The sequence below is a fragment of the Metarhizium brunneum genome, chromosome 2, assembly GCF_013426205.1.
Source record: "Metarhizium brunneum chromosome 2, complete sequence".
Lineage (NCBI taxonomy): Eukaryota > Fungi > Ascomycota > Sordariomycetes > Hypocreales > Clavicipitaceae > Metarhizium > Metarhizium brunneum.
The window spans coordinates 1,074,498-1,098,074 of record NC_089423.1 but is presented as its reverse complement, the minus strand read 5'-3'; the positions used below and the strand labels follow the sequence as shown (position 1 = coordinate 1,098,074).

General features: G+C 53.3%; 7 protein-coding genes across 7 annotated transcripts; 3 read left to right on the top strand and 4 right to left on the bottom strand.

Annotated features, from left to right (window-relative positions):
* Positions 1-239: 239 nt before the first annotated feature.
* Positions 240-2,038, bottom strand: trm6 (tRNA (adenine(58)-N(1))-methyltransferase non-catalytic subunit trm6; the record flags this gene model as incomplete). Its single annotated transcript, XM_014687759.1, has 2 exons — positions 240-1,890; positions 1,950-2,038. The coding sequence occupies 2 exons, from the start codon at positions 2,036-2,038 to the stop codon at positions 240-242; spliced, it is 1,740 nt and encodes a 579-aa protein (XP_014543245.1).
* A 580-nt stretch (positions 2,039-2,618) lies between these two features.
* pho-4_1 (Phosphate-repressible phosphate permease pho-4) lies at positions 2,619-4,409 on the bottom strand (the record flags this gene model as incomplete). The annotated part of the gene is made up of 2 exons (XM_014687758.1): positions 2,619-2,809; positions 2,882-4,409. The coding sequence occupies 2 exons, from the start codon at positions 4,407-4,409 to the stop codon at positions 2,619-2,621; spliced, it is 1,719 nt and encodes a 572-aa protein (XP_014543244.1).
* Positions 4,410-13,678: 9,269 nt separating this feature from the next.
* gluP (Glucose/galactose transporter) lies at positions 13,679-15,354 on the top strand (the record flags this gene model as incomplete). Its single annotated transcript, XM_014687757.1, has 4 exons — positions 13,679-13,911; positions 13,977-14,194; positions 14,261-14,485; positions 14,564-15,354. The coding sequence occupies 4 exons, from the start codon at positions 13,679-13,681 to the stop codon at positions 15,352-15,354; spliced, it is 1,467 nt and encodes a 488-aa protein (XP_014543243.1).
* A 348-nt stretch (positions 15,355-15,702) lies between these two features.
* Positions 15,703-16,035, top strand: G6M90_00g033130 (uncharacterized protein; the record flags this gene model as incomplete). Its single annotated transcript, XM_014687756.1, has 1 exon — positions 15,703-16,035. The coding sequence occupies one exon, from the start codon at positions 15,703-15,705 to the stop codon at positions 16,033-16,035; it is 333 nt and encodes a 110-aa protein (XP_014543242.1).
* Positions 16,036-16,251: 216 nt separating this feature from the next.
* Positions 16,252-18,580, bottom strand: SDA1 (the record flags this gene model as incomplete). The annotated part of the gene is made up of 3 exons (XM_014687755.1): positions 16,252-18,376; positions 18,439-18,474; positions 18,534-18,580. 3 exons carry the CDS (start codon positions 18,578-18,580, stop codon positions 16,252-16,254), a joined length of 2,208 nt encoding a protein of 735 aa, XP_014543241.1.
* An 823-nt stretch (positions 18,581-19,403) lies between these two features.
* Positions 19,404-21,291, bottom strand: MAOA (Amine oxidase A; the record flags this gene model as incomplete). The annotated part of the gene is made up of 2 exons (XM_014687754.1): positions 19,404-20,468; positions 20,527-21,291. 2 exons carry the CDS (start codon positions 21,289-21,291, stop codon positions 19,404-19,406), a joined length of 1,830 nt encoding a protein of 609 aa, XP_014543240.1.
* A 586-nt stretch (positions 21,292-21,877) lies between these two features.
* davD_0 (Glutarate-semialdehyde dehydrogenase) lies at positions 21,878-23,512 on the top strand (the record flags this gene model as incomplete). The annotated part of the gene is made up of 4 exons (XM_014687753.1): positions 21,878-21,989; positions 22,043-23,044; positions 23,094-23,355; positions 23,413-23,512. 4 exons carry the CDS (start codon positions 21,878-21,880, stop codon positions 23,510-23,512), a joined length of 1,476 nt encoding a protein of 491 aa, XP_014543239.1.
* Positions 23,513-23,577: the final 65 nt, after the last annotated feature.

Below are 23,577 nucleotides of genomic sequence, written 5' to 3'. Positions count from 1 at the left end.
AATAATGAGACACCACAATTGCAATGGTTTCGAAGCTGCTCGGGTCCATGGTTGATCAACCTTGATTACACAACACGTATCTGGGGCACAGTGTTCATTGCGATTGATGCATATTCTGGGTATCGCTCCTTGCATAATCTACACGCAAGCACATTCGTATCCCAATTCACCCACGGACACACGTAGACCCAAGGTCTTAGTCCAATCCATTAACCCAACAAATATACTATACAAAATCATCATGCCGCTTCTCCCCTCTTCTTCTGGAACTTGCCCCTTGCAGAAACCCTCCCCTGGGCCGGAATCGCCCTCCACCCCGTAAACAAGAAGCCCTCGGCGCCCCCTCTCCCCGTCATGAACGGATGTGTCCTCCCCGGCAGAACCTGCCACCTCCTGGCTCTGCTGCTCTGGACGGCCGCGCCCAGCACCAAGGTAGGATTAATGGGGAACTCCCTCGTGCCCCGCCACCGGTCCAGCTCGGCCTGCGTCTTGCCCTCCGCCTCCGCGGGCAGCGACGACACCCACGCCGCCCGGCGGCCGATGCTGAAGCAGTCCACCAGCTGTTCCAGCGGCTCGATGGTCGGCGAGTAGATGGCGATGGGGGCGCCCCCCGCCAGCAGCGGGAGCGCCTCGCGCAGGACGGAAACGGGGTCCATGGTGCTCGCTACGGCGAGCCCGGAAAAGCCGCCCGCCCGCGTGTTCTCGATGACCTCGTTGGTCCGGGCCCACCTGCGGCGTTTGCGGTGGTAGTTTCCGCGGCGGTTGGGTTTCCAGGACGCGAGCTCCTCGGGCGTCGCGTCCGCCGGCTTCTCGGAGCAGACGACGTCTTGCGCGGGGTCGACGAGCTGCAGCCACGAGATGGGGAGGAGGTTGGTGAAGAGCGGGTGGTACGGGTACGTCGGGTTGGGATCGCCGGCGTCGTAGTCAAAGTACCGCAGCACGGATAAGTTAGGCTGCGAATTGGAGTGGATGAGGGTGATTGTATTTGTGAGGGCGAAGTGGTCGTCGAAATCACGACAGCGAGGACGCTTCTTACTCGTCCGCTGCGCCTGTGGCGACGACGGAGGCTCTTGTTGTTGTTCGGGGCCGCCGTTTGCGCCGTTTTGCCCTGCGGCCGCCTCTGCCGCCGGCCGGCTCTCCTCCTCCTCCTCCCCGGGGCCCGGGGACGCGGCCTGCTCCCCCGGCTCGTGGTGCAGCAATCCCATCCTCTCCGCCAAAGCGGCCACCAGCAGGCCGCCCGTGTCATCGACCGCTAGCCACCGGCCCCCGTGAGGCTCGCGCACGCCCTGGGCGGGCTCGCCTCCGAAATGCACGTCTGCCCAGCATCCCAGCAGGCCCATCATCTCCGGCCTCAGCTCCAGCACTTTCCAGGCGTCTCTGTTCTCCAGCAGCCACTGGCCCAGCAGGACGACGTCCAGCGGCAGCACGGAGAATCTCCTCAGGAACTTGCGCTCTTTCAGGAGCTTGTATTTCGCGAGCGAGTACGACGTCTTCTGGTCAATCGCCGTGTGCGACAGCATGAGCTTGGCAATCAGCTCTTTGCCGGCCGAGGCGCCCTCGCGCTTCAACACCTCAATCTCGTCTGCTGTGAGCGTCTGCCGCGCCGAGTCGTCAATGATTTCTCGATTCGACCGCGCGACAACCTTGCCGGATTCGTCTACGAGCGCCAGCTGCTCGCCTTCGCCGACGACAATGGCCGCGTCGCCGTCCGTCTGCTCATTCTCGTTGGTCTCGGCGAGTATGTCGGCGTTGAGCTCTGCGCCGGGCACGATTCGCAGCCGGGAGAAGTTTTCGCCGGGGCGCTTCTCTTGTACTTCGTACGTCAGGTGGAACGGGCGCTCCATGAGCAAATTGCTCGGGAACGAGCCATATTTTCCGAGGGAGATTGTCCTGGACAAGAGGTGCGTCAGTGGTGTTTGCGTCGCAGGGCGGGTGGTGATGCGACGCACGTGTTTGGTGCGACTTGGAGAACGCGCAGTGCGTCGTTTGGCAGTCTCAATGCCACCCAGCTGTTGGGTTGTACCACGCTTCGAGACATGGTGGTTGGCGATGGCTGCGGCAACGAGAGTTGCTGCGAAAGCTGCGGACGGTCTCGGCCAAAAAAAAAATAATTGTCTGGTTCCTCATTTACTCACCTCGGTGAGTGAGCCCCGCTGTCGGCTGACCCCGCATTCTCGCCGACCCACTGGCTGCAGCCAGTCAGGTTACATGTATAAACCAGGTGAGTGAGAAACGAGCTCGCCAGCGGAATACATTTGGGAACTTTGCCAGACTATTCGGACATGTGTGCGAATTTGTTTATCTTGCTGCAAGCAGCAGTTCCTTATACGTGTGTTGCTAAACGAGTGACGGGGTCTTCACATACATACAAGGCATCACACCCTAGACAAATACTACCAACCCAAGTAGGTAAGTACTAACTAAACGGTAAAATAAACAGACTGTTGTATTGATATAAAGATGCTATCTATCAGGTTATATTCACTCCTTGGGCCAGGAAAATAAATGGCATGACTATATATTGTACCTCTGCAATCCCCTCCTGGCAATACCGACTCTCTACTACACTTTTTATTTCGCAAAACACAAAGGGGTTACAACTATATATGCAAACCGTCTCACCAATGGGGGGAAAAGGTAATAAAACCCATCAAAATACCAGAGATTAAGCCGGTAGCAGGTACAGTAATGATCCATCCGAGATAGATCCAGGCAACCATCCGCCAGTTGATGGAGCGCCAGTCACCGTTGCAGAGGCCAACGCCAACAATGGCACCAGTGATGCACTGAGTCGTAGAAACGGGCAGCTCTGTTTGATTTCACACCAGTCAGTAGTCCAAAAATGCATCACCACCCCCAAAGATTTAAATTCTAGACTTACTAAGACGGGTAGCCACGATGATGGTAATGACGGATCCCAGTTCCATAGAGAACCCACGAGAGGGGGACATTAGAGTGACGCGATTGCCCAGGTTGCGCATAATGTGGTAGCCATATGTCCAGAGGCCAACGACGATGCCAGCGCCGCCAAAAGCAAGAATCCACAGGTCAACCTGAGCCTTCTGGGGTATCACGCCGCTGTTCCAGATCTGGTAGATGGTGGCGTAGGGACCTACCGCGTTGGCGACGTCGTTGGCGCCGTGGGTAAAGGAGGCGGCCGCCGCCGTCATGACCTGCAGGAAAGTGTAAAGGAACTCGGCCTTGTTGTCGTAGTGGTGGGCTCGGGCATGAATCTCTTCGACATCACCCGCAATAACAGACTTCTCGCTCTGGGAACTGACAATGTCCTGGTCGATGCCGCGCAGCAGAACCCACTTGAACCACCACCATAGCCCGGCGCCAGAGTACCAAGCAGAGTCGGGCTTGGGGCCGATGAGAGACTTGTGAGTAGAGGCGACGGGCCGTTCGGCAGCCTCTGGGGCGGAGATGTCGGAAGCGGCGGCCGTCTTTTCGTGTTGACCCTCGACATCTTCGGTGGTGGCAGCGTCTCGGGCACGTCGAGCCTCGAGTTCCTCCCGGGTCAAATGGCCCTCGTAGAAGTTGCGGACAACGCCGGTGAAGTTCTCCGGGGGCGGAGGGACCTCGCCTCTTCGGAGAAGAAGGGGACCCTGAAAAATGTGCCACCACTTCAGCTGCCAGTCCTCCTTGATGACAACCCGGTACATCCAGGGCACAAGGAACAAGCACACCAGCAGACCCCAGGCAGCGCCCGTGGCCACAATGACACCGGGGATCTGGGCGTCCGTCAGTTTAACTTCGTAGTCGCCACCCTTCCAGATCAGCAGCATGACGATGAGCGAGGCCGTGATCCAAAAGTAGATGGGGACGAGGACGAGGCCTCTCACGGCGGGATTCGATCGCAACAAGACCCCGTACTTGGTGATGAGGAAGATGGCCGCGCCGAACAAGCCAGATAGAACCGGTGCGATGACCCAGGCGAGGAAGACTTGGACTACACCGCCCTTGAGGTCGACGGAGCCGTCTTTGTTGTAGCCCACCCAGGTGATGCCGGTGTTGCCAAGGGCGCCAATGCCCATGCCCAAGACGCCGCCCAGAATGGAGTGCGTGGTCGAGACGGGCATACCGAACCGAGTGGCGGCGGTGAGGTAGCACGAGGAGGCGATGACGGCGCAGACCATGCCGAGCATGAGGAGGGCGGGCCGTTCCTCAAAGGCACCGACGTCGACGACCTTGGTTCGGATGGTATCGGCGACACGGCCGCCCACGCCGAGGGCGCCGCTGAATTCCATCAAACTGGCACCGATCATGGCCTGGACGTAGCTGACGGATCGGGACGAGACCGATGAGGCCCACGAGTTGGCCACATCGTTGGCTCCAATGTTCCAGGCATCGAGGAACGCAAAGATGGTGCCAACGGCAAAGAGGTAGTCGTACTGATGGAGCGTCATTTTGCGCTTCTTGTTGTTGTCCCCGTTTATCTGTTGGTGTGCATGTAATAGGCTCCCATGTACAAACCGCGGCAAGGTGGAAGGGTGCCTCGATCCCAGCAGAGTGGCAAGACGGACGGCAGACTGGGTGGCCCGAGGTTCGGCTTGGAGAAAGGGATATCAAATGGTGCTAGCGAAAGGTGTTCAGCGGCCTATATAGAAAAACTATGGGTGTGGACATGACGGAGACATATACACGTCGGGCAGGCAAGTCGTTGGTTCGAAGGACAGTCTCCATGTGGCGTTGACAGCATGCAGGGCCAAGGCCGACTAGGAGAAAACCTAGCCTAGAGGATTAATGCGAGTTGCACATGACGGATTCGCAGTCGTGCTACGACTCTTTATGCTCATTGGAGCAGGCCTCCCCCCAGAGAAGAGACTGTAGGACTGTCCGAGGAAGGGTTGGTGGGTCTCTGGCTCCAAGCATTATCTTGGAAGCCTTTGAGGGATTGCAAAGGCGTATTTGCATCGCACTCTTCATTGTCCTTTTGACAGGCGTGACTAGGAATTAAAGTTGAGGAAGGGTATTACACGGCATGCAGCTCAACGAAGCGGAGCGGTCGGAAACCCCGAATTAGCAAACAGTTGTACAAACACCTGGCCGTCTCGTCTGAATGATTGTTAAGACGGTCATCATACTTGACTTGAACATTCTGTCGAGTCAAGATTATTTGATGAAGAATAGTATCGTCTTCTTCAACCCGTGTGAGTGGGTGCATTGGTGATATGGTCCACCACTCGTGACAGAGCCCAGATGATGGCGACGATGATCGTTTATTGGTCTTGTTGTCTAGTGTATTCACGAGCAGACAAGTCAGCACGCCGTATCATGGATGTTTGATGGCCAAAGGGTCTTCTTTGGAAAGCAGCACGAAACATGTGAGGTCTCGGTCCAATGCTAGATGGCCGATTAGACCAGTCGGCCTCGTACATACTTGATCTCCTTCTCCCACAGAGGAAGCAACAAGCGACTCGCAAACGCCACTGTTCAACGTCATGCAACGACACAACTCAACCCGGCCATAATCCGGCTATGAGCACGAGGTAAAAGACAAGCTTAATCCAGAGTCTAATCAGAGTTAGCGCGCCAAGCCGAAAAGCGGATAGGGGCAGTGCCAAGCCGTGCCAGATCTGGCAATGACCTCCTGTCTAGACCAATCATAGGCATTGCAGACTACACGTGTAGGAACAACTCGACTCCTGTTGCGAGCAACGAATTGTTTCTGCAGCGCCTCACCTTGGCAATTATCTTGGCCTTTTGGCGACTTTTCCTCCTCGACTTGGCACACGGAACATGAAAAGGCCATGATTATGCTTGGCACAATGACCAAGACACCTCTGGACTGAATTCATGAATCGTTGGTGGCTCTGCATCTTCTCTCCAGCCCGAATCTGAATCTGGCTCTTCACTCGCCACCGGTTCCGCGGTTTGGTACCCGGTCCAGGTGCACCACGTGGGATTCAAGAGATTCCACGAGTCCCCGTACTGTTTAGTGACAGCCGGTTTTCTGCTGAAGCAAGGGACGCATCACATGCGTCGCATCTTGATGGATACACGTTGGGCCCATGTTAGTGGTTACCAGGACTTGACCAAGATGAATACATGTACTCCATGCATACGCACCGATGCAGACACCAACTCTCGGTGGCAAAAACTAGCTAGCGCAAACATGCCAAGCACGCGAGCACTCAGCCGTTGTGTACTAGTTGTTGCCATCGATCCAATTTGAGGCAGCTTATGAGAGATGAAATCCGACGTCGCGGTCTGCACGAAGAATGTGAATGGTTTCTGCCAAAATCCAGCTCAATAGGTCTAGATGTCGGTCCTCGACCTATAACCTAGACACAATACTGCAGGCGAACCGACTCTCTTTCACTTACATGTGATGCTTTGCCAAAAGCTTACATGGAAGGAGCTTGTAAACCAATTTTTGCCGCAATAGGCTGAAATTTCTGCCAACCATCTGATACGAGTTGAGTGGGACTACGGGCCACGCATCTCATGGCATATATTTGCCTCCACAAGACGCACCAAAGGATGGCTTGGGGAACATAAAGTCTTGGCCACACCCACGTGTTACCATGTCTGGCTGTATTGCAACTCTGATTTCTTAATCGTGAGCTGAGCTTGGCGCCAAGTTGTAAGCCCAGTTCCAAGTTGCCGCTCTCGGCAACACTTCGACGTTGGTTTGAAATGCTTTTCTCCTTGTCTGACTGGCCTCCTCAAGACCTACTCCGTGGTCATTATCTTATCTTCCTTCGCTGACGTAAAGATGTCTCGTATCACTTGGAAAATGCCAAACCCTCAATCGCATGTCGAACAATAATCTTTCGATATGACGAGGCTCTCGACTTTCCGGTGTAGTCAACTTATGTCCGTGTAATTATTACCATCCTGGGCAGGCACTAGATGTCTGGACAGATGGGTAAGCAGATGTGTAGTAACACTGGCAGTCGTTTGCGTAGTATTCCGACTTATAGACACCTGGATTGTATGCTGTCATTTTCTTGTAGTATTTGGTCATATTTCTATTAGTATAGGAGAACTGTTGCTTCTAGCCATCGCATGATTTCTCACCACTGTGAAGCACGGGTCACTCGTTTTGTTATACTGTCGATGATGAGATCATAGTGCAAGACAAGCATGGCATACCGCGTATCGCCATCTTGAAGCAAGGCTGGAAGAAGCGGGACAATAGCTGCGACGAATTGATGCCCTACATGTCAGGATTCAATCTTATATGAGTGATGGAATAACCCTAACCATGGCCTAACGGCTTGAGGCTGGGACATGGAAGTGTGGCCGCGAGATCGCCAGCTTGGCTCGGTGCGTCCATCAGCAGCATTCGTGCCCGTCGGGCCGGAGATGTCTGAGACATGTTCTGATATGAGATCTTCTGTCGGTAGTTTCCACAATGCGATGAGCTTGGGAGAACAAGCAAGGGACTATGGTCGCGCTGGTCAACTGCCCAGGAGCCATAACAACCTTGACCGACGTCTTCTGTGGTCGGAAGGTTCTCGGTGACAAGGAATAGAGTGAAGGGTCTGCACTGTGCAGAACACGCCACCTCGCACGGGCCGAGGTTGGGTCCGACAAGGCGCGCATTCTTCTGCTAGTCAAAGGTTGAGACTTTCAGGAAACAAAACAAAACGGAGAATGAAAGAGGGAGGTAAATGCCATCTTTCAAGGCTGAGCTTCCCTTATGGCGGTTTCAGCTGGCCTTTCATGGTCCCTTGCTGCATATGCCTGACAAAGCGTCTCGTTTCGACCGGCGACGTTATTTGGCGACCCAAAGCCGAGCCATATTTGAACTCGTACGCTGCACATTTTCATTTGTCTGGCTGATCCAAGTTTTACTCAAGGCACATTGAGCACGCTCAACCAACCCCCCGCCTCTCTTGCCAACCCTTCAAGGGCAATCTGACTGCATGGACGACACACAGGAAGACATAGCCACGGCCATATCCGACATTGTACACCAATGTCTCGATTGCTTTGGCCGCGTGGTCGAAAATCATGGCAATTCATTCCTCTCGCACTCTCTCAATCCAGGTGATGGCCCTACGACTTCTACGAAACAAAGACGCTCGCCCTTTGACTTCCGAGGCTTACGCAACAGCTTCTTGTTTTGAATTGACTACACAGGAGCCCTGTCGCTGATGGATTCATCGCTGAATGAAAGACTGCGAGGTCTTGCTGACATTTCTGCAATGGTGGTGGAGTTTTTGGAGATGATTTTGAGAAACTTGCATCGCAGTAGGTCTAACCATAGTGGTGTAAGAACATTACTTGTTTGTGGATGGTTCGCCAATTCACGTCATGGTACTTTGAGTCCAGTCGATTGCAAGCCAGAAGGTCTTTCGTTCCCCTCTCACGATGCAACGACATCATACTCAGAAGCGCAACCAAGCTTCCTGACAAGATGGGAAGATGCCTCTCGGGGAGTCGACTCCGCCCTAGATCGATTACACATTGTGGTTGTTGCCAAAGCATCAGAAAAGCAACTGAATCACATGGTCACGACCATACTTACCGAGCAAGATGTTGCCTTTCGTAGGGACATGGCGTCATTGGTCCGTTACCGATTCCCAGCTGCCCGCAAGGGATTATGCCAGCAATTGGGAGATGACATCGCAGCCCGACGTCGAATGCTATTGCAAAAAGAAACGGCATGCAATAAGACTTGTTGTCAGACAAGTCCCCAAGACTGTATCCCTTGCCAATCAAGGCAAAGATCATCATCTGAAAACTACACAAGCGACCGCCGAGCAGGGCAAAGATAGACGACCGCCTAATCCTACGGTTGTCACCGGCCTAACAACAGCTTCTCGGCCGGACATGGACCCAGAGGCACCCGCGATTAAACGACTTCAACTACCCTCGCAAGGGACCATGACAACAGCCATCAGCACCATTTCCACTACGCAACAAGACTCTTTTATATATCCGCCACCCCCAACGGCCAGCGAAGGAGAGACTCGCGTCCAATGCCCATTTTGTTTAACGGCTTTGGAACACAGAAGCTCAGAGAAAGAGAGAAATGACCATTGGAAACGCCATGTCGACCAGGATATTAAGCCATATGCTTGTCTGTTGTATCCTTCGTTCACCGTCACGAATAGAAGGCTCATATGGAATCTGTCCATTCGAAAGATTGGTTACGCAAGGCGCATACTATGCGGTGGTATTGTAATTTGGACCGTGACCCCTCTATGACCTTTGAGACCGAGTTGCAGTGGAGAGCACATATGCTAGATGTCAATTCTCACCCGGAAAAGGAGTCTGCCCCAACCGCAGTGCAGCTTGACGCCCTTTCTCCTAGGAGACAACAAGTCGCTCTGCGCAATCGATTTGTATGCCCACTTTGCGAACAAATTCCCAAGGAGATACGAGAAAGGTGGCGAAAAGCAAGGGAGACTCAACTTAAATGTACAATTTTGTCTTGGACCATGTGGCGAACCACATGGTTTCATTATCGCTCATAGCCGTACCTTGTCTCGATAGTTCAGCTCAGGAAACAGCCAACATGAACAAAGAGTCGGTAGTTTTCACCAAAGGCTCTTTCGGGAGGCTTTTGAACGCAGACTCTATTCCTCAGCCACCTCGTGGTCGGGAGCACATGAAGGTTGCTCCCCTGCCTCCTGAGGGCAGCTTACAATGGACATAAAGCGACTGTATGATTGCTCCTCGAGCGTGGTGCTCGTGTTGAAGCAGCCGACAATTCGCGCCGGACGCCACTTTCGTGGGCGCTAGTGAGAGATGGTGAATCCGTCGTGAGGCCACTTCTCGATCAGGGTGTGGAGGTTGACGCTGTTGATAATTCACGTCGAACACCACTCTTGTGGGCTGCAGAGGGGGGATCTGATGTCATGGGTCACATACTCGTCGAGAAAGGTGCCAATATAGAGGCACTTGACCCAGACGACCAACAGACGCCTCTCTCGTTGGCGGCTGAAAAGGGTCATGAGAAGGTCTGGTGGTACGCGTGCTCTTGGCGAACGGAGCAAACCCCTCAGCGGTCGACTCGCAGGGGCTAACGCCCCTATCTTGGGCTACCGATAATGGACATGATGAGGTTGCCCAATTTCTGAGGTCCTTTGGTGCCCAGAGTCGTCCGTTGTCCTGACTGCTTATATTGCAATCTTTTTTTGCAGCTTTGTCGAGGCTCTTAGAATCCCGCAAACTTGAATGGAAATACACGAAAAGATGGCTGATACTGAATCATGCGAATGGGCCACATACGGAAAGGGCATCAGGAAGTGGCGAAGCAAAGATGACAAATAGATTGATATTTCCAAACATTCACCGTCATGGGCATGTTCAGCCCCATGTTTGTGATACCAGGTTGTACCACGATACCCAATCAGTCAAGTCTCACTAGCAAGTCCGGCGAGAGAGTTGGAACGTACAGCATGGTGATATTTCCCAGGTGCATCGAAATTGTCAATCTCGTCTGACCAAGGAATCCCATCTTGAGCTCCCACGCTCTGGATCGTAATAGCAGCAGCCTTGTTCGCACGAATAACGGCGCTTTCAATGTCCCACCTCCGTTTGGCCTTTTACCGCAGGGAATCCGAGGCGTACGCCCCCACAGAGGTATCCCTCATGAACACAGTCAGAAAATATGCATGAAAGATTAGGAGACGAAAAGAAATATACCATGCGCCAGTGGTATCCCTGACTTTAACGTCAAATGCACGGCAATGGCCACTCCCCTTGTATTAGCGTAGAATGCCCCCTTGGCACCAAGTGTAACAACCCAGCACGTTAGCTACACCATGTCAAGTGTCTTGGTTGACTTGGTCTCTATCACGCCCCGACATGATTGCTGCCCCTGACTCGTTCACCAGTAGATGCGTTACATGTTGGTAGAGACATCTGGACGTTTACGAATTGGGCTTGCGGGCGTTGCGTCGAGGCAAAGGTCGATGCCAGCAGTTGCCAGCATACCTCCAACCACTTCCTTGGCAATCTCCATCTGAACCACCACCGGATTCAAATCGACTCTGCTTCTGTGGGTGAACATTGAATACCGTTGACATCAAATGGTACAATCAATGCGTCAGTGCACTTTGGCCAGCACATGCCATACCCTCAATGGCCACCAGCCAATCGGGCAGGCTCTTATTATCAGGCGACACGCTCATCGAATCTTCCGTTTACCTTGACATCTCATGCGGTGCGACTACAGACGCCAATTACAGTGAAGAGGAGATATCAGGCCGCTATTGTTAGATTTTCTCGCTCCGTGGCTCACCGCTGCGAGCCATTACCCGTCGTGATATTGATATTTACTCTTCCAGTTATTGTACCAGTAGTGGGATATAAACACTTGGATGGCGGAGCACATTTCTTCATCCCGAGCTTTGAGCCTAAATTCGACCCCATCAAATTACCTATAACCCTCAGGCATTTACCCAGCCTAAAGACATCTTAACGTCGCGAGGTATTCCACCCCTGTATGGCTCTCAACAAGGAGTACATTACGCTAATTGGGGTCCGGGTTTGCTCATTCTGCCGTCGGCCTTTTGCATTTCCTTGGACGTTTCGCCCTGTATAAAAGCATTCTTTGCCTGACCGTCGAAGCTGCTCTAAAATGGCGAGATTTCACATGAATGAACCTGCCTACTCCATGAACTATTCGTCGACTTGTGGGGAACTCTTGATCTGGTGCTCTTCAGCCAATTCCTTGAGCCGAACCAGGCTCGTCGAGAAAAGTGCGTGAGTTTGCTCAAAACAAGAGCGGCTCGAAGGGAAACTAGGCGGTAGAGTGGATCCATGCGTTTATTATTCCGGGTGAATTTCATATTACATGACATGGCCCCCATGCTGCATGGTAATTGGGTTCTGTACACTTTTACTACAAACGAGATGATTGTGGACGCGCGCCTTCCCAGGAGAGACTCCCGGTTCCACGCAGTATTATGCGTTATGATGTAATATCTGAGCATGTGTGACCTGGGGCGTATGCCTGCTAGCATCCTGCTGGTCATCGTGGCAATAGTATTTCATTCCAAGCGCACTTCAGTACCTAGACTTGGCACGCCACACGTCCGTTCTGACGGCCCAATATTGAGGTCGTGGGAGACGGATTAAGCTGCAATCATCCGTCGGCGAAAGGGATTGCAGCCGATGCTTGGTGGCACGCGTGGGCCAGCATTGTATAACAGGTCTGGTAGAACAGGGATGTGGAACAGGGCTTCGGAGCAGGTACAGCTGAGGGGGTCGGTGGGCAGCCAGAGGTTCGGCGAAGCAATAATGGTTGCCGCTGACGTGTGGGTGATGGTGATGATGGCGACGGTCACGGCCAACAAGGTCGTGCGCTAGTCAGGACCAGTCGCCCCCTGCGCCAATTTCTGTAGAACCAACCACTTGACATCACGGCCCGAGACCGGAGTCGGTGTGCGCAGGTGTTTGCAGGTACCTGGCAACTGGCAACTGGCACTGGCGCCTGCCGAGATGATGCGTAGATTTGCAATCTTCCTCTTGGGTGCATATCTTTAACCCTTGCCTGTTGTTGAGCATTCGGCGTTTTTTTCCCCAGAAGAATCTTCCAAAACTTCTAGTGTGTGCGTTGCAACCACGACATGGAGAGGCGTTGCGGACCACCTTCCTCTCCGCATCGCATGGCAGGGTAGCCACGAACTCAAAACAAAACTTCCCCGCAATCTGTCAACGATCGCCTTTTGAGACACGCGGAATGGAAACTCGCATGCTCTGTAGGACACGGCACGCTGGGTTCAGCCTGTCAGCCTGCTTGCCGTCGGGTCCCCAAGTGGCAAGGGGGTTCGCATTTCGGGCCATCTTTGTGTCGAAGACGAAATGGCCGAAACGCAGTCATTGCCAATCATGAATTCGACCAGATCCCCCTCCCCGCTCCCCGTCGATTCTGGGGAACGACCCAGTCAGCTGCAGCCTGCAGGCGGCATCCCGCAGGCCCAATCCCCAAACCTGCGCATCGGCTAGCACATGAGCTTATTGTTGTGCAGGTAGGGAAGGACAACCTAACCCAGTCCACTGGGTGGCTGTTGTCTCGCATCAATTGATCTCGCCGTCCGAGTGGAGGGAGGGAGCGGGCAGTGCTGGCTCCCAAGCAAGCAGCCTTTGGCCTTGGGCCATCAATGCGCAGCGATGTCACCCTCCTGAGGCTTCGACGGCCGCAACGTGTCGAATTCTCCTCTCTCATCTGGCCGGCGCCTGCGAGTTTGATGAGAATCACGACATTCGCAGACCAATGTTCTTTTCGGGGGGCCAACGCAACAGGCTGAACTTCTGCCCACTGCCGGCTCCATGCCGATTCCCGACTCCTCGCCATTTGGTGGGCCCTGGATATTGCGCTAGTCTTATTACCGTCGGGACTTTATAGCCACGCATGAAACACGCATTTAGCTTGAATTAGTACCCACCACGCAACCATGGAGTATGATCGACCACCGTCACACTCACCTCTTCACCCGGTCATGCTCCACCTGATATTGTACTGTACGACACTTGAGAGAGGCGACGTCGCACCGCCTTGACACGTCGAGGGCTGGCTTCTCCAAGAGGTGTGAGGGAGAGGGGCAGAATCAGGTTAAATGATCGACGTCCCCAGCTGCCCTCGCGTCGTCTTTTCCATCGTCAAGTTCTCCAGGCGCACACAAGCAGTTGGCTCCTGTTACCATCGCCGAGGCGTCGCCCTACCAAGCCTGCCAAGGGGGGACACAATCACTCGACAGTTTCGCCACCCATGTCCTTCAACGAGTTCCTCAAGCGGCGCTCGCTCAAGGCCGACGATACTCGCCGTACGCGAGCGGCCGAATTGACACTGCGCCAGTCCATCTATCCCATTTGCCTGGTTACCATTCTGTTCTTTCTCTGGGGATTTAGCTATGGTCTACTAGATACCCTCAACAAGCATTTCCAGGTTGTACTTGGTATCAATCGATCACGTTCGGCGGGTCTGCAGGCCGCTTACTTTGGGTATGAATACGGCTGGGGGGGCTCTTATTCGGCCGCACTCGTACACAAGCTGACACGTTGGGCAGCGCGTATCCTCTGGCTTCCGTTGGTCATGCGGCATGGATTCTTCGGCATTACAGCTACCGTGCTGTTTTCATATGGGGCTTGTGTCTGTATGCCCTTGGTGCTCTGTTGGCCATTCCGGCACTCAAGAACCATAGCTTTGGCGGATTCTGTGCTTGCATCTTCATTATTGGCAATGGCCTTGGGTCGCTCGAGACGGCTGCAAACCCCTACATCACAGGTGCGAATCTAGACCGAGGCCCTGCCGCTTTCATGGCCATTGCGCATTGACTAACGCAGTGCACAGTCTGCGGTCCTCCAAGATACTCCGAGATTCGAATCAATATTTCACAGGCCTTTAATGGCGTGGGCACCGTCATTGCCCCGGTGCTGGGTTCATACGTCTTCTTCAACTTCAGTGATGAGCGTGCGCTTGACAATGTCCAGTGGGTCTATCTAGCCATTGCCATCTTTGTGCTCCTGCTCGCCACGTTATTCTTCATGTCTGATATCCCAGAAATCACTGATGCCGGTATGCCTCCCCCTCCCCTCTCTTTGTTTTCGTTCACAAAGACGGCGCCACAATATGCAGGCGGTTAACATGGCACAGACATGGAGTTCCAAGCAAAGGAAACACATGCCGGCGCCACAGAGAAACCATTTATTAAGCAGTACAAACTATTCCATGCCGCATTTGCCCAATTCTGTTACACGGGTGCTCAAGTAGCCGTTGCTAGCTTCTTCATCAATTATGCCACAGCCACCCGCCCAGGCACATCCGACTCCCTCGGGTCCAAGTTCTTTGCTGGCGCGCAGGCAGCATTCGCCATCGGACGATTCACCGGTGTCGGCATTATGAAATATGTCCGTCCGCGATGGGTTTTCCTTGCCTTCATCTCGTGCTGTATCATCTTTCTCTGCCCGTCGATAACCCAGCGCGGCAACACGGGCATCTCGATGCTCTACGTCGTCTTGTTCTTCGAGTCCATTTGCTTCCCTACCATTGTCGCGCTTGGCATGCGAGGCCTGGGTCGACACACCAAGCGCGGCAGCGGCTATATTGTCGGCGGTGTCGTTGGCGGTGCCGTTGTCCCGCCCGCAACAGGCGCTGCAGGAGATACATTTGGTGACGGCTACGCCATGTTTGTGCCGCTGATATTCATGGTAATGGCTTGGACATACGCCGCCTGCGTCAACTTTGTTCCCGCATACAGAAATGTCGTCGACTCTCTTGGTGAGGCTGAGATTGGCATTGTACACCGGACAGAAGATGAGGAGAACAGCAAATCAACATCAAATGATGAGAAATCAAGGGAAGAGCATGCACACATCGGGCATGTTACGAAGGAAAATACTGTGGAGACGGACGCTGCACTGGCTTCGGCACCAAAGGATTTATAGCATAGATGGGCGTTCATTAAAGGGTTATCCAATGTTGTCTTTAGATGTTATTCATTGTTCAATTGTTTGATGTTCTCATGGTGCCGCGTTCACTGTACAGAGGGACGAACTTGAAGCGAACAGACGTTGTGATCTGACGGACAAAGAAGCCGGTGAAGATTTCGGCAACCATGTCCCCTTGGTATATAAAGCGCATTAATCCCATGGAAATGAGGCCGCAAAACTCATCATACCACATTACCACCCGCAACTGTCCTCTGGCGTTTTACGTTGCAGCCCACACACTCATCACAACTCGTCCCAGCCAAGTCCATCACAAAACTTGAGGCCACCTTCACACTTCACACAATGGGAATCCACGAAATCTTCTCTGCCGGATCCGAAACCGACTCCTACACAGGGCAAGGCAGACAAAGCGGCCTCACCGCTGACGCGAACCACGACACAATCACAACCACCGAAGCAAGAGGTACAAATGCCCAGGGCGCATGGTCCGCGTACTCAGCATCAGCAGTCGTCGTCCAGACAGCACGCTCCGACAACGAAGGTGCTTGTCAGATTGTCGTCACCAAAGAAATTGCCGTGTGTCGCGCTAAAGACATGGAACTGGAAGACATCCAAGCCGCCATCACACTATGCAATATGAGCTTAAGCGGCTCCCGACACGGCGGGACAGCGTGAACAGACGAGACTGGCGCGAACCATCAGCTACAGCAGGATTGGCAAATGACTTGTCAGAGATTTTGGTAGTCGCAGGGAAAGGGGGTCCATGTACGTCGAGTATAGATGTTCGCACTGGCCGTACACGCAAATAGATACACATCAATAACATGACAAGCTAGTAGGCTGAACAAGGCAAATTTCGTCCGTCGTGATGTCTCTGTAAGAGTATCTAGTCTAGGCAAAGTTCCTCCTCCGCCCACCCCTCGTGCTCCTCTCGACGTGGCCCCTCAGGACTTTTCTCGTCTCGACCAGGCTCCTCTTCTGCTTGCTCTTGGCTTTACCCAGCGTCATGAGGAAATTCTTCTTCCTCGCCTTCTCCCTGTTGCTCGTGCTCTTGCCCGCGGCCTCCTTCTTGCTCTTCTTGATGGCCTGCGTGGACTTGTGCTCCTCGCGGTCGGGCTTGCCCTCCTTGGCGAGCGCCACCTTCTCCTCCTTTGTCAGCTTGCGCAGCTTGGCGGGCGCCTCGATGTTCTCCGCCGTGAGGCCGTCGTCGGTGTGTCTACGGGAATCCGGGTCGTTGCGCCTGCGGCGCCCAGAGGCGGCCGACTCGATGGCCGCCGCGGCGCGGAGCTCCTGCAGCTTGGCGAGGTCGGCGGGCGTGAGGATGATGGTGGTGGCGAGGAGCTGCATGCGCTCGAGCTGGGCGGCCGCAGAAGATTCGCCGTCCGAGGCGTCGCCGTCTCCCTGCTTCTGCTTCTTGAGGGCCGGGGCCTCGTCGTCCGAGTGCTCGACGTTGATCCACTCGCCCGAGTCGCTGCTGTCGTCGGAGCCCACCTCCCACCCGTCCGAGTCGAGGCCGTCTTCCTCATTGTCCTTTTCCTCGTCGCTGCCGGCTGTTTCCGGCAGGCCCTTTTCCAGCCGCCGCCTCTTCTTCTCATCGTCCTTCCACTTGGCTAGGAGGTCGAGCCCCTCTATGCTGCCGGCCGCTTCTTCGCCAAACTTTTGCTGGTGCTGCAGCCCGTGCCTCAGGCCGATGGTGGCGTCCTTGCCTCGGTCCTTTCTTTGCAGGAGCTCCGCGCCGACTTCTCTGTACAGGGATAGCAGGCCCTTGGCGGCCATCATGACTCCCTTGTCTTTGCTCTTGCGGTACTGGACAAGGTCCTGTAGGAGGGTGTCTGTCATGGCCAGCGGCTGTCGGGCGCAAATCTCGCGAATCGAGTTGAGACCGGCGGCGGCGACTTCTGCCGCTGCTGCCTCCGAGACAAATTCGTTGGCAATCTTTTGGATGAGCGGTTCGAGGACATCGGGGGGGACTAGGTTGTGGGTGCCTTGCGCCAGCGATGCTAGGATGGAGGTGACGGACTGTTGGCGAGGGGTGAGGTACTTGATGAACCAGGAGTATAGCGCGACGACTGTGAGCTTGTGCAGCCCGACCAGTCGCGTGACCAGCTGAAGCACCAGAAGCTTGGAGTCCAGGGATAGTTTGGATTTTGTATTTTGAAGGTGTTTAGAGAAGAGCTGCTCCACGAACCCCTGGGGGTCATGTAGCAAGTGGAGAGCCGAAAAGTTCAACGGGTGAGGCTTGGCCTTCTTCTGCTGGTCTCGCCGGACCTTGTTCACCGCCTTGTCATACGTCTTCTTCTGCTTCTTGGTCTTCTTGTTGATGCCGATTTGGTGCCTGATTTTGGACAAGTCGATTTCGTCGTCGCTGCTGTCGTCTTCCAGCTCCTCTCTCTCCTTGTCGCCGCCCAGGAAGAAGCGCGTGGCGCCAATCACCACCTTCTCACTGTCCGACAAGCAGGCCTCCTTCATGACGTCCACGGGCCTGGCGTCGGTCCAGATCTGTCGCTTCCACAGTTCGCGCGTCAGCTTGATGGCCCAAATGGCCCTCGGCGAGGATCGATCTGCAGTAACCAAGTTGTACAGAACAGTCTGGACGGTCCGATTCAGCGGGTGATTGATCGATTTGGAATTTGAGTTCCTCATGTCGCTTAAGATTTTCTGAAACAGCAGTTCGCGTAGTGTTTTGCTCGGCGACGATACCAGGATGGGGAACAAGGTCGTCAGAAGGCTCGCGGAGTCGATGACGTCCTTGCGTCGTAAGAGCACAAGACTCCCCACGACCTTGTCCCTCAGATCGGGATGCAGCACAACGTGGTGTTCGTTCAAGATCAGCTTCAGGTCATCTGGATATGTCCTCGTCTCCTCGGGGTAGCAGTCGGCGACGTGGGCAATCAAGTCAATCATGTTGTGAAAGGATTCGATCGAGTCGGCGGTCCCGCCGGCCGGGTTCGCTAGGAAGATCTCGCGCTGGGACTCATATTGCTCCCACTGCTTGAGAAAGTCATCTTTGTAAGATCTTGAACCAGAAAGAGTTAGAGAGCTCATGGGATTTTTTTTAAAGAGGGCAAGGGGACGTACTTGGGATCCCGACGAATCTTGTATTGCAAACTCGCGCTGGAAGAAAGCAATTAGCATGCGTCTGACGTATGAAGAGATTTGAGTGAGCAATTTACAAGTCTGCATCGAGCTTCTCCAGCGCCGCAACTTTTCGCTTCACCATTGTGGCCGAGAAGTGTATGCGCCCGTCGAGGTTGCAATAATACGTGGGATGCAACTTTTCAAAGTTTCTGAAATTTTGCCTGCGTTGTCTTAAGATAAGATAAGATAAGATAAGTAATCCACCGTAAAGCCCCACCTGCCTGTCTCGGAGTTGTTGAAGTTGTGGGTCCGCCAACTTTGAATTCCTCGCCGCCAAGAATCCAGAAGTCCGATCGACGATCCCCTCCAATCATACCTTCGTGGGTCGTTAGCAACTCAGAACTGTGGGCTCGTTGTGAACCTTGGTTGCTTGCTATGCTGTGGCACTCGCTATGCACATACGTTATACTTTATAAGCCTAAATATACTCAGAGTAATTATCTAGGCACTGCTTTAAGAGAGAAGAGAATATACAGAATAGTATCTAAAGCTTCCTAAGCTCTAGAGATGTTACTCAATAGAAATTCTCTGCTAGTTTTCTAATGTCTTAGATTACCCCTCTCTATAAGATATTGCTGTCGGATAATGGCGCCTCTGTTGTCAGGCCACGCAACCGTTTTACTGCCTGTGTGGCAACAGCAGTCGTAATGCTGCTGCCTGAAGGCAGTATTTCGAAAGTATGATCTTGAATTTCCGCTGTGTAGGAGAAAAGACAGAGACAATGAATATCAAAATTGAAACCGCGCAACGCGACAATTGCCATCCTTTACTTAGAATCTATAGAGAGAGTGCGGTCTTCTCGTTTCACAAAGAAAGGCAGGAGACCTTGATGACATTGACTGAGACCTCTAAACCAACAAGATCCGATGATTATGACTCTAGAGATCTTCCAATTGGTGTATCATCTAGATCTTGGGGGGGATGTGGTTGAAGTCACGGATAACCTCCAAAGCTCCTCTCTCGCCGCTACGAATTGCTCCTTCCATATACCCCTTCCATTCTTCGGCAGTTTCCGTGCCTATAAAGTAAATGTCGCCCACAGCATCTCTGGTCACATCGACAACAGAGCTCAACACCCCAGGTGGCAACGAAGCAGACGGACATCCGTACCCGCTAAAACTATCCTCGTTCCAGGCATAATCCAAAATCTCAATGACCAGCTCCTTGACCTTTGTTGGTTCTCCAAATACATCGCCTATGTGGTGAAGAAGAGCTTCTTTGCGTCGTTTGGGAGGCAATTGTGACCACTTTTCACCGGGAGAGCCGGCCATGAAGCATGTCAAGACGTGTTTGTTGTCAGCTGGAACACTGGTGTCACGTATGACGCTGATGGGGCCATGGAACGATTGGACAAGGCCACAGAAGCCCTTGTTCACCCAAAAGGGGCTGCGAAATGATATCATGACTTTCCTATAGAATCCATACTGATGGGAACTCGCCAGCAGCGTTTTTGACGATGGAAGGGCCGGAATAAATGTCAACTTTGAAAGAACGGGTGGGGGAACGGCACTGATGACTTTGTGAGCGGTAACATTGACGTTTGGACCCGAGATTTGGATCCTGCGTGTATCGAGGCTTTCGACCGTTGTCACAGGGCTGGACAGCCGGATGGTTTTCGCTGGGAGAGACGCGGCAAGACTGTTGGCCAGGTGTTGCGTGCCTTGCCTCACACGCAAGAATTGGCCGCCGTGCTCTCTGTCGGAACGCATCTGCAGCAGACCTCCACCCGATTTGCAGTAGTGCAAGAAGAAAAGAGCAGAGATGTCCTCGGGCTCCTGTCCCAACATGGCCCGCGTCCAAAGGGTGGCCGTAGCAACTGCATCCGGGTCTGCCCCATGGCTACGTAGGTATTCGGCAAACGTGATCGAGTCCAAGTATGGATCTCGAGGAAACGAGCGATCGACTTTCTGACAGTCATTCTCAATCGTATCACGAATCTTGATCAGGTGATCTTTTGTGGTAGTTTGAATCTAATGACAAGTCAGATGTCTCCATACACCGTAACAAGGTTTTGGTTCCACCACTCACGTCAGGAACATCGCCGTAAGGAAAGTGAATGATGTTTCCCTTCCCATCCTGGAGCACACATTTGCCCGTAGTGTTTTGTTGGATAAGCTCGGCCCCGAATCTCTTTGCGAGAGCAATAGTCCGGCTTTGATTCGTGCGATTCAGCCAGGCAGCTCCCATTTCGATGATGCCTTGACCGTCGGAAAGGGGCTGGCTGGAGGTGCGGCCACCGACGCGACCTCTGGCCTCTAGGATGAGGCATGAAAAGCCGGCTTTGATAATACGCTCAGCAGCTGTGAGTCCAGCCAGGCCGGCGCCAATGATGACCACATCCACATCTGGTCGTTCCGCTCGTTGAGATGGAGTCGGTCGACTCTGCCCCAAGACTTCGGTTGACAAAGGCCGTGCCACGACGGCGTCCATCTCAAACAGCCACCTCTGGTCTGCCAGCTGTGCAACCGGCACCAGAGTGATGGCTGGTCTGTGGCCATTCAGAAATTTCTGAAGCGGCTTCGCGTGCTTGCGATTATCGGCGTCGTAGTTGACAATGTAGAGCGTAAGCTTGAGAATATCGGCGACGGTCGCCGAAGCCGTGATCAAAATTTTTCGCAGTGCCACAAGAGCTAGATGAATCTGGGACTCATAATCGCTGGGTACCAAGCCGTCTGATTGAACACCGGCCTGGCCAGAGACGTAGATGGTGTTTCCATGCACACGAACAGTGGCTGGTGCATAATATGCCGATTTAGCCTCGTCCACCTCGAGAGCCTGAACCGTGGGCGACATGCTTGTTGCGATATCAGACAATCTTCAGTTAAAGCTGGCGTCTAGAGAGCCTTGAGATTGATGGCTTCAGTTGTCTATCTAATTGGTCATTATATATTCTGGATTTATCTCTCGGAGCCGCTGGCAAAGGTTTGGGTATCACAGTTGTATTTCTCGCAGCCGCCGGCAGGATGCTGGGCGCCATGGTTGTGTTTCTCGGAGCCGCCAGCAAAGTTCGGGGCGTTATGATTAGTTTTCTCGGAGCCGATAATCTCGCTCTCGGAGATGTCTCCACATTACCGGAGCCGGATTTCCCGCACTGGAATTGACTCCACCAATAGCGCCAGAAGTAGGTGAGATTGCCCGGCTTGTCTGTGGTGATGTTCCGGAAAGGCTATGCGGGTTTGGGAATCGACGGAATCAATGCGACACAGAAGAATCCTCTCGTGTGAGGCTGCCACTCGGAATGTAAGTGACGCCCTATTGGGTGATTAATACTCGCTCGCAAACCTTGTCAGCGCTCTCGAACCCATCTTCCATCAACTATATAATCCATCCACTACGTAGCTAGGATTCCACCCCCCTACTCTCCAATCCAATGCTGAAAATGTCTCTACACAAGCCTCCAACGCTCGCGGACAAGGGTTTGTTCATCGAGAAAGCTTACATCGCAGGCCACTGGCAAAACTCGCAGTCTTGCCGAACGTTCCAGGTGTTTGGTAGGCATTAAGTCGGTGCCCACTCGAACCCTGAAGCTAATAGACCATGGTAGATCCGGCCACCAACGAAATCATTGGAGAATGCCCCGAGTGCTCAGTGGCTGATCTAGAAAGAGCAGTCTCTGCGGCTTCAACGGCTTTGGATCTCTGGAGACAGTATTCTGGCCGGGAGAGAGGTCTCATCTTGAGGCAGTGGTACGAATTGATCCTAGAGAACAAGGACGACATCGCTACACTCATCGTATGGGAGAATGGGAAATCATATGCCGACGCAGCTGGAGAGGTTTTGTTTGCTGCGAGCTTCCTCGACTGGTACTCTGAGGAGGCTGCACGGATTTACGGCGACATCATCCCGCATTCCAATCGCGACATCAGTGTGCATGTTTCCAAGGAACCGATTGGAGTTTGCGCATTGATCACCCCGTGGAATTATCCCGCGGCAATGGTCACTCGCAAAGCGGCTCCTGCCCTCGCTGCTGGATGCACGGTCATCATCAAGACGGATGGCCTCACTCCATATACGGCCAATGCAATCGTCAAGCTAGGTGAACGCGCCGGTATTCCGTCAGGGGTCGTCAACGTTATAACCGCCCTGGAAGATACTCCCAGGCTTGGGCTGGCCATTTGCAAGTCCGAGGCTATCCGAAAGGTGTCATTCACTGGCTCTACCAGAGTTGGTAAAATCTTGGCAGAGAATTCCGGCAGCACTCTGAAGAAGCTGAGTCTTGAACTGGGCGGGAATGCACCTTTTATCGTGTACGACGACGCAAACATGGACACAGCCGTTGCTTGCTGTCTCAAGAGCAAATTCAAATCATCAGGTCAGACATGTGTCTCTGCTAATCGAATATATGTCCAGGACGCCATCTTCGATGCTTTTGTTTCAAGGCTAGCAGGAGAAATCGCCAACTTGCAGCTAGGATCTGGTTTCAACAAACAGGTCGCTATTGGACCACTCATCTCTCAACAAGCGGTAGCCAAAGTCGAAGAACATATCCACGACGCCGTAAGCAGGGGTGCTTGGGTGGTGGTGGGAGGCACACGGTCGCATCTTGGTGAGTCCTTGTCTACCAGAACAGGGGAAACAGCAGCTGAAGACGGCAGGACCTCAATTTTTCGAGCCCACTCTCTTGGCTGGGATTGACGATGATATGAAAGTCGCCAGTGAAGAAACCTTTGGGCCATTAGCGGGCATTTTCAGATTCTCGACCGAGATTGAGGTTATTCGACGGGCCAACAATACGAAAGTCGGCCTTGCTGCCTATATCATGACCAACGATCTGGGCCGGGCACAACGTACGTCGGAGCAATTGCGCACCGGAATGGTCGCTATCAACACCGCAATCATCTCAGATGCACCGGTGTCGTAAGTCCACACCTGTGTATTATTACCGTTGGAACGATGCTGATCTTGGTTGCACAGATTTGGAGGTGTCAAGGATTCGGGGCTTGGACGTGAAGGAGGTAAATATGGTCTGGAGGAATACCTCGAGCTAAAGGCCGTCATGACCGCTAAAATATAACACCATACTACATACTGGAGTGATGGTAGACATGTCATAATCAGCTCCCTTGGAGTGTTAGTAAA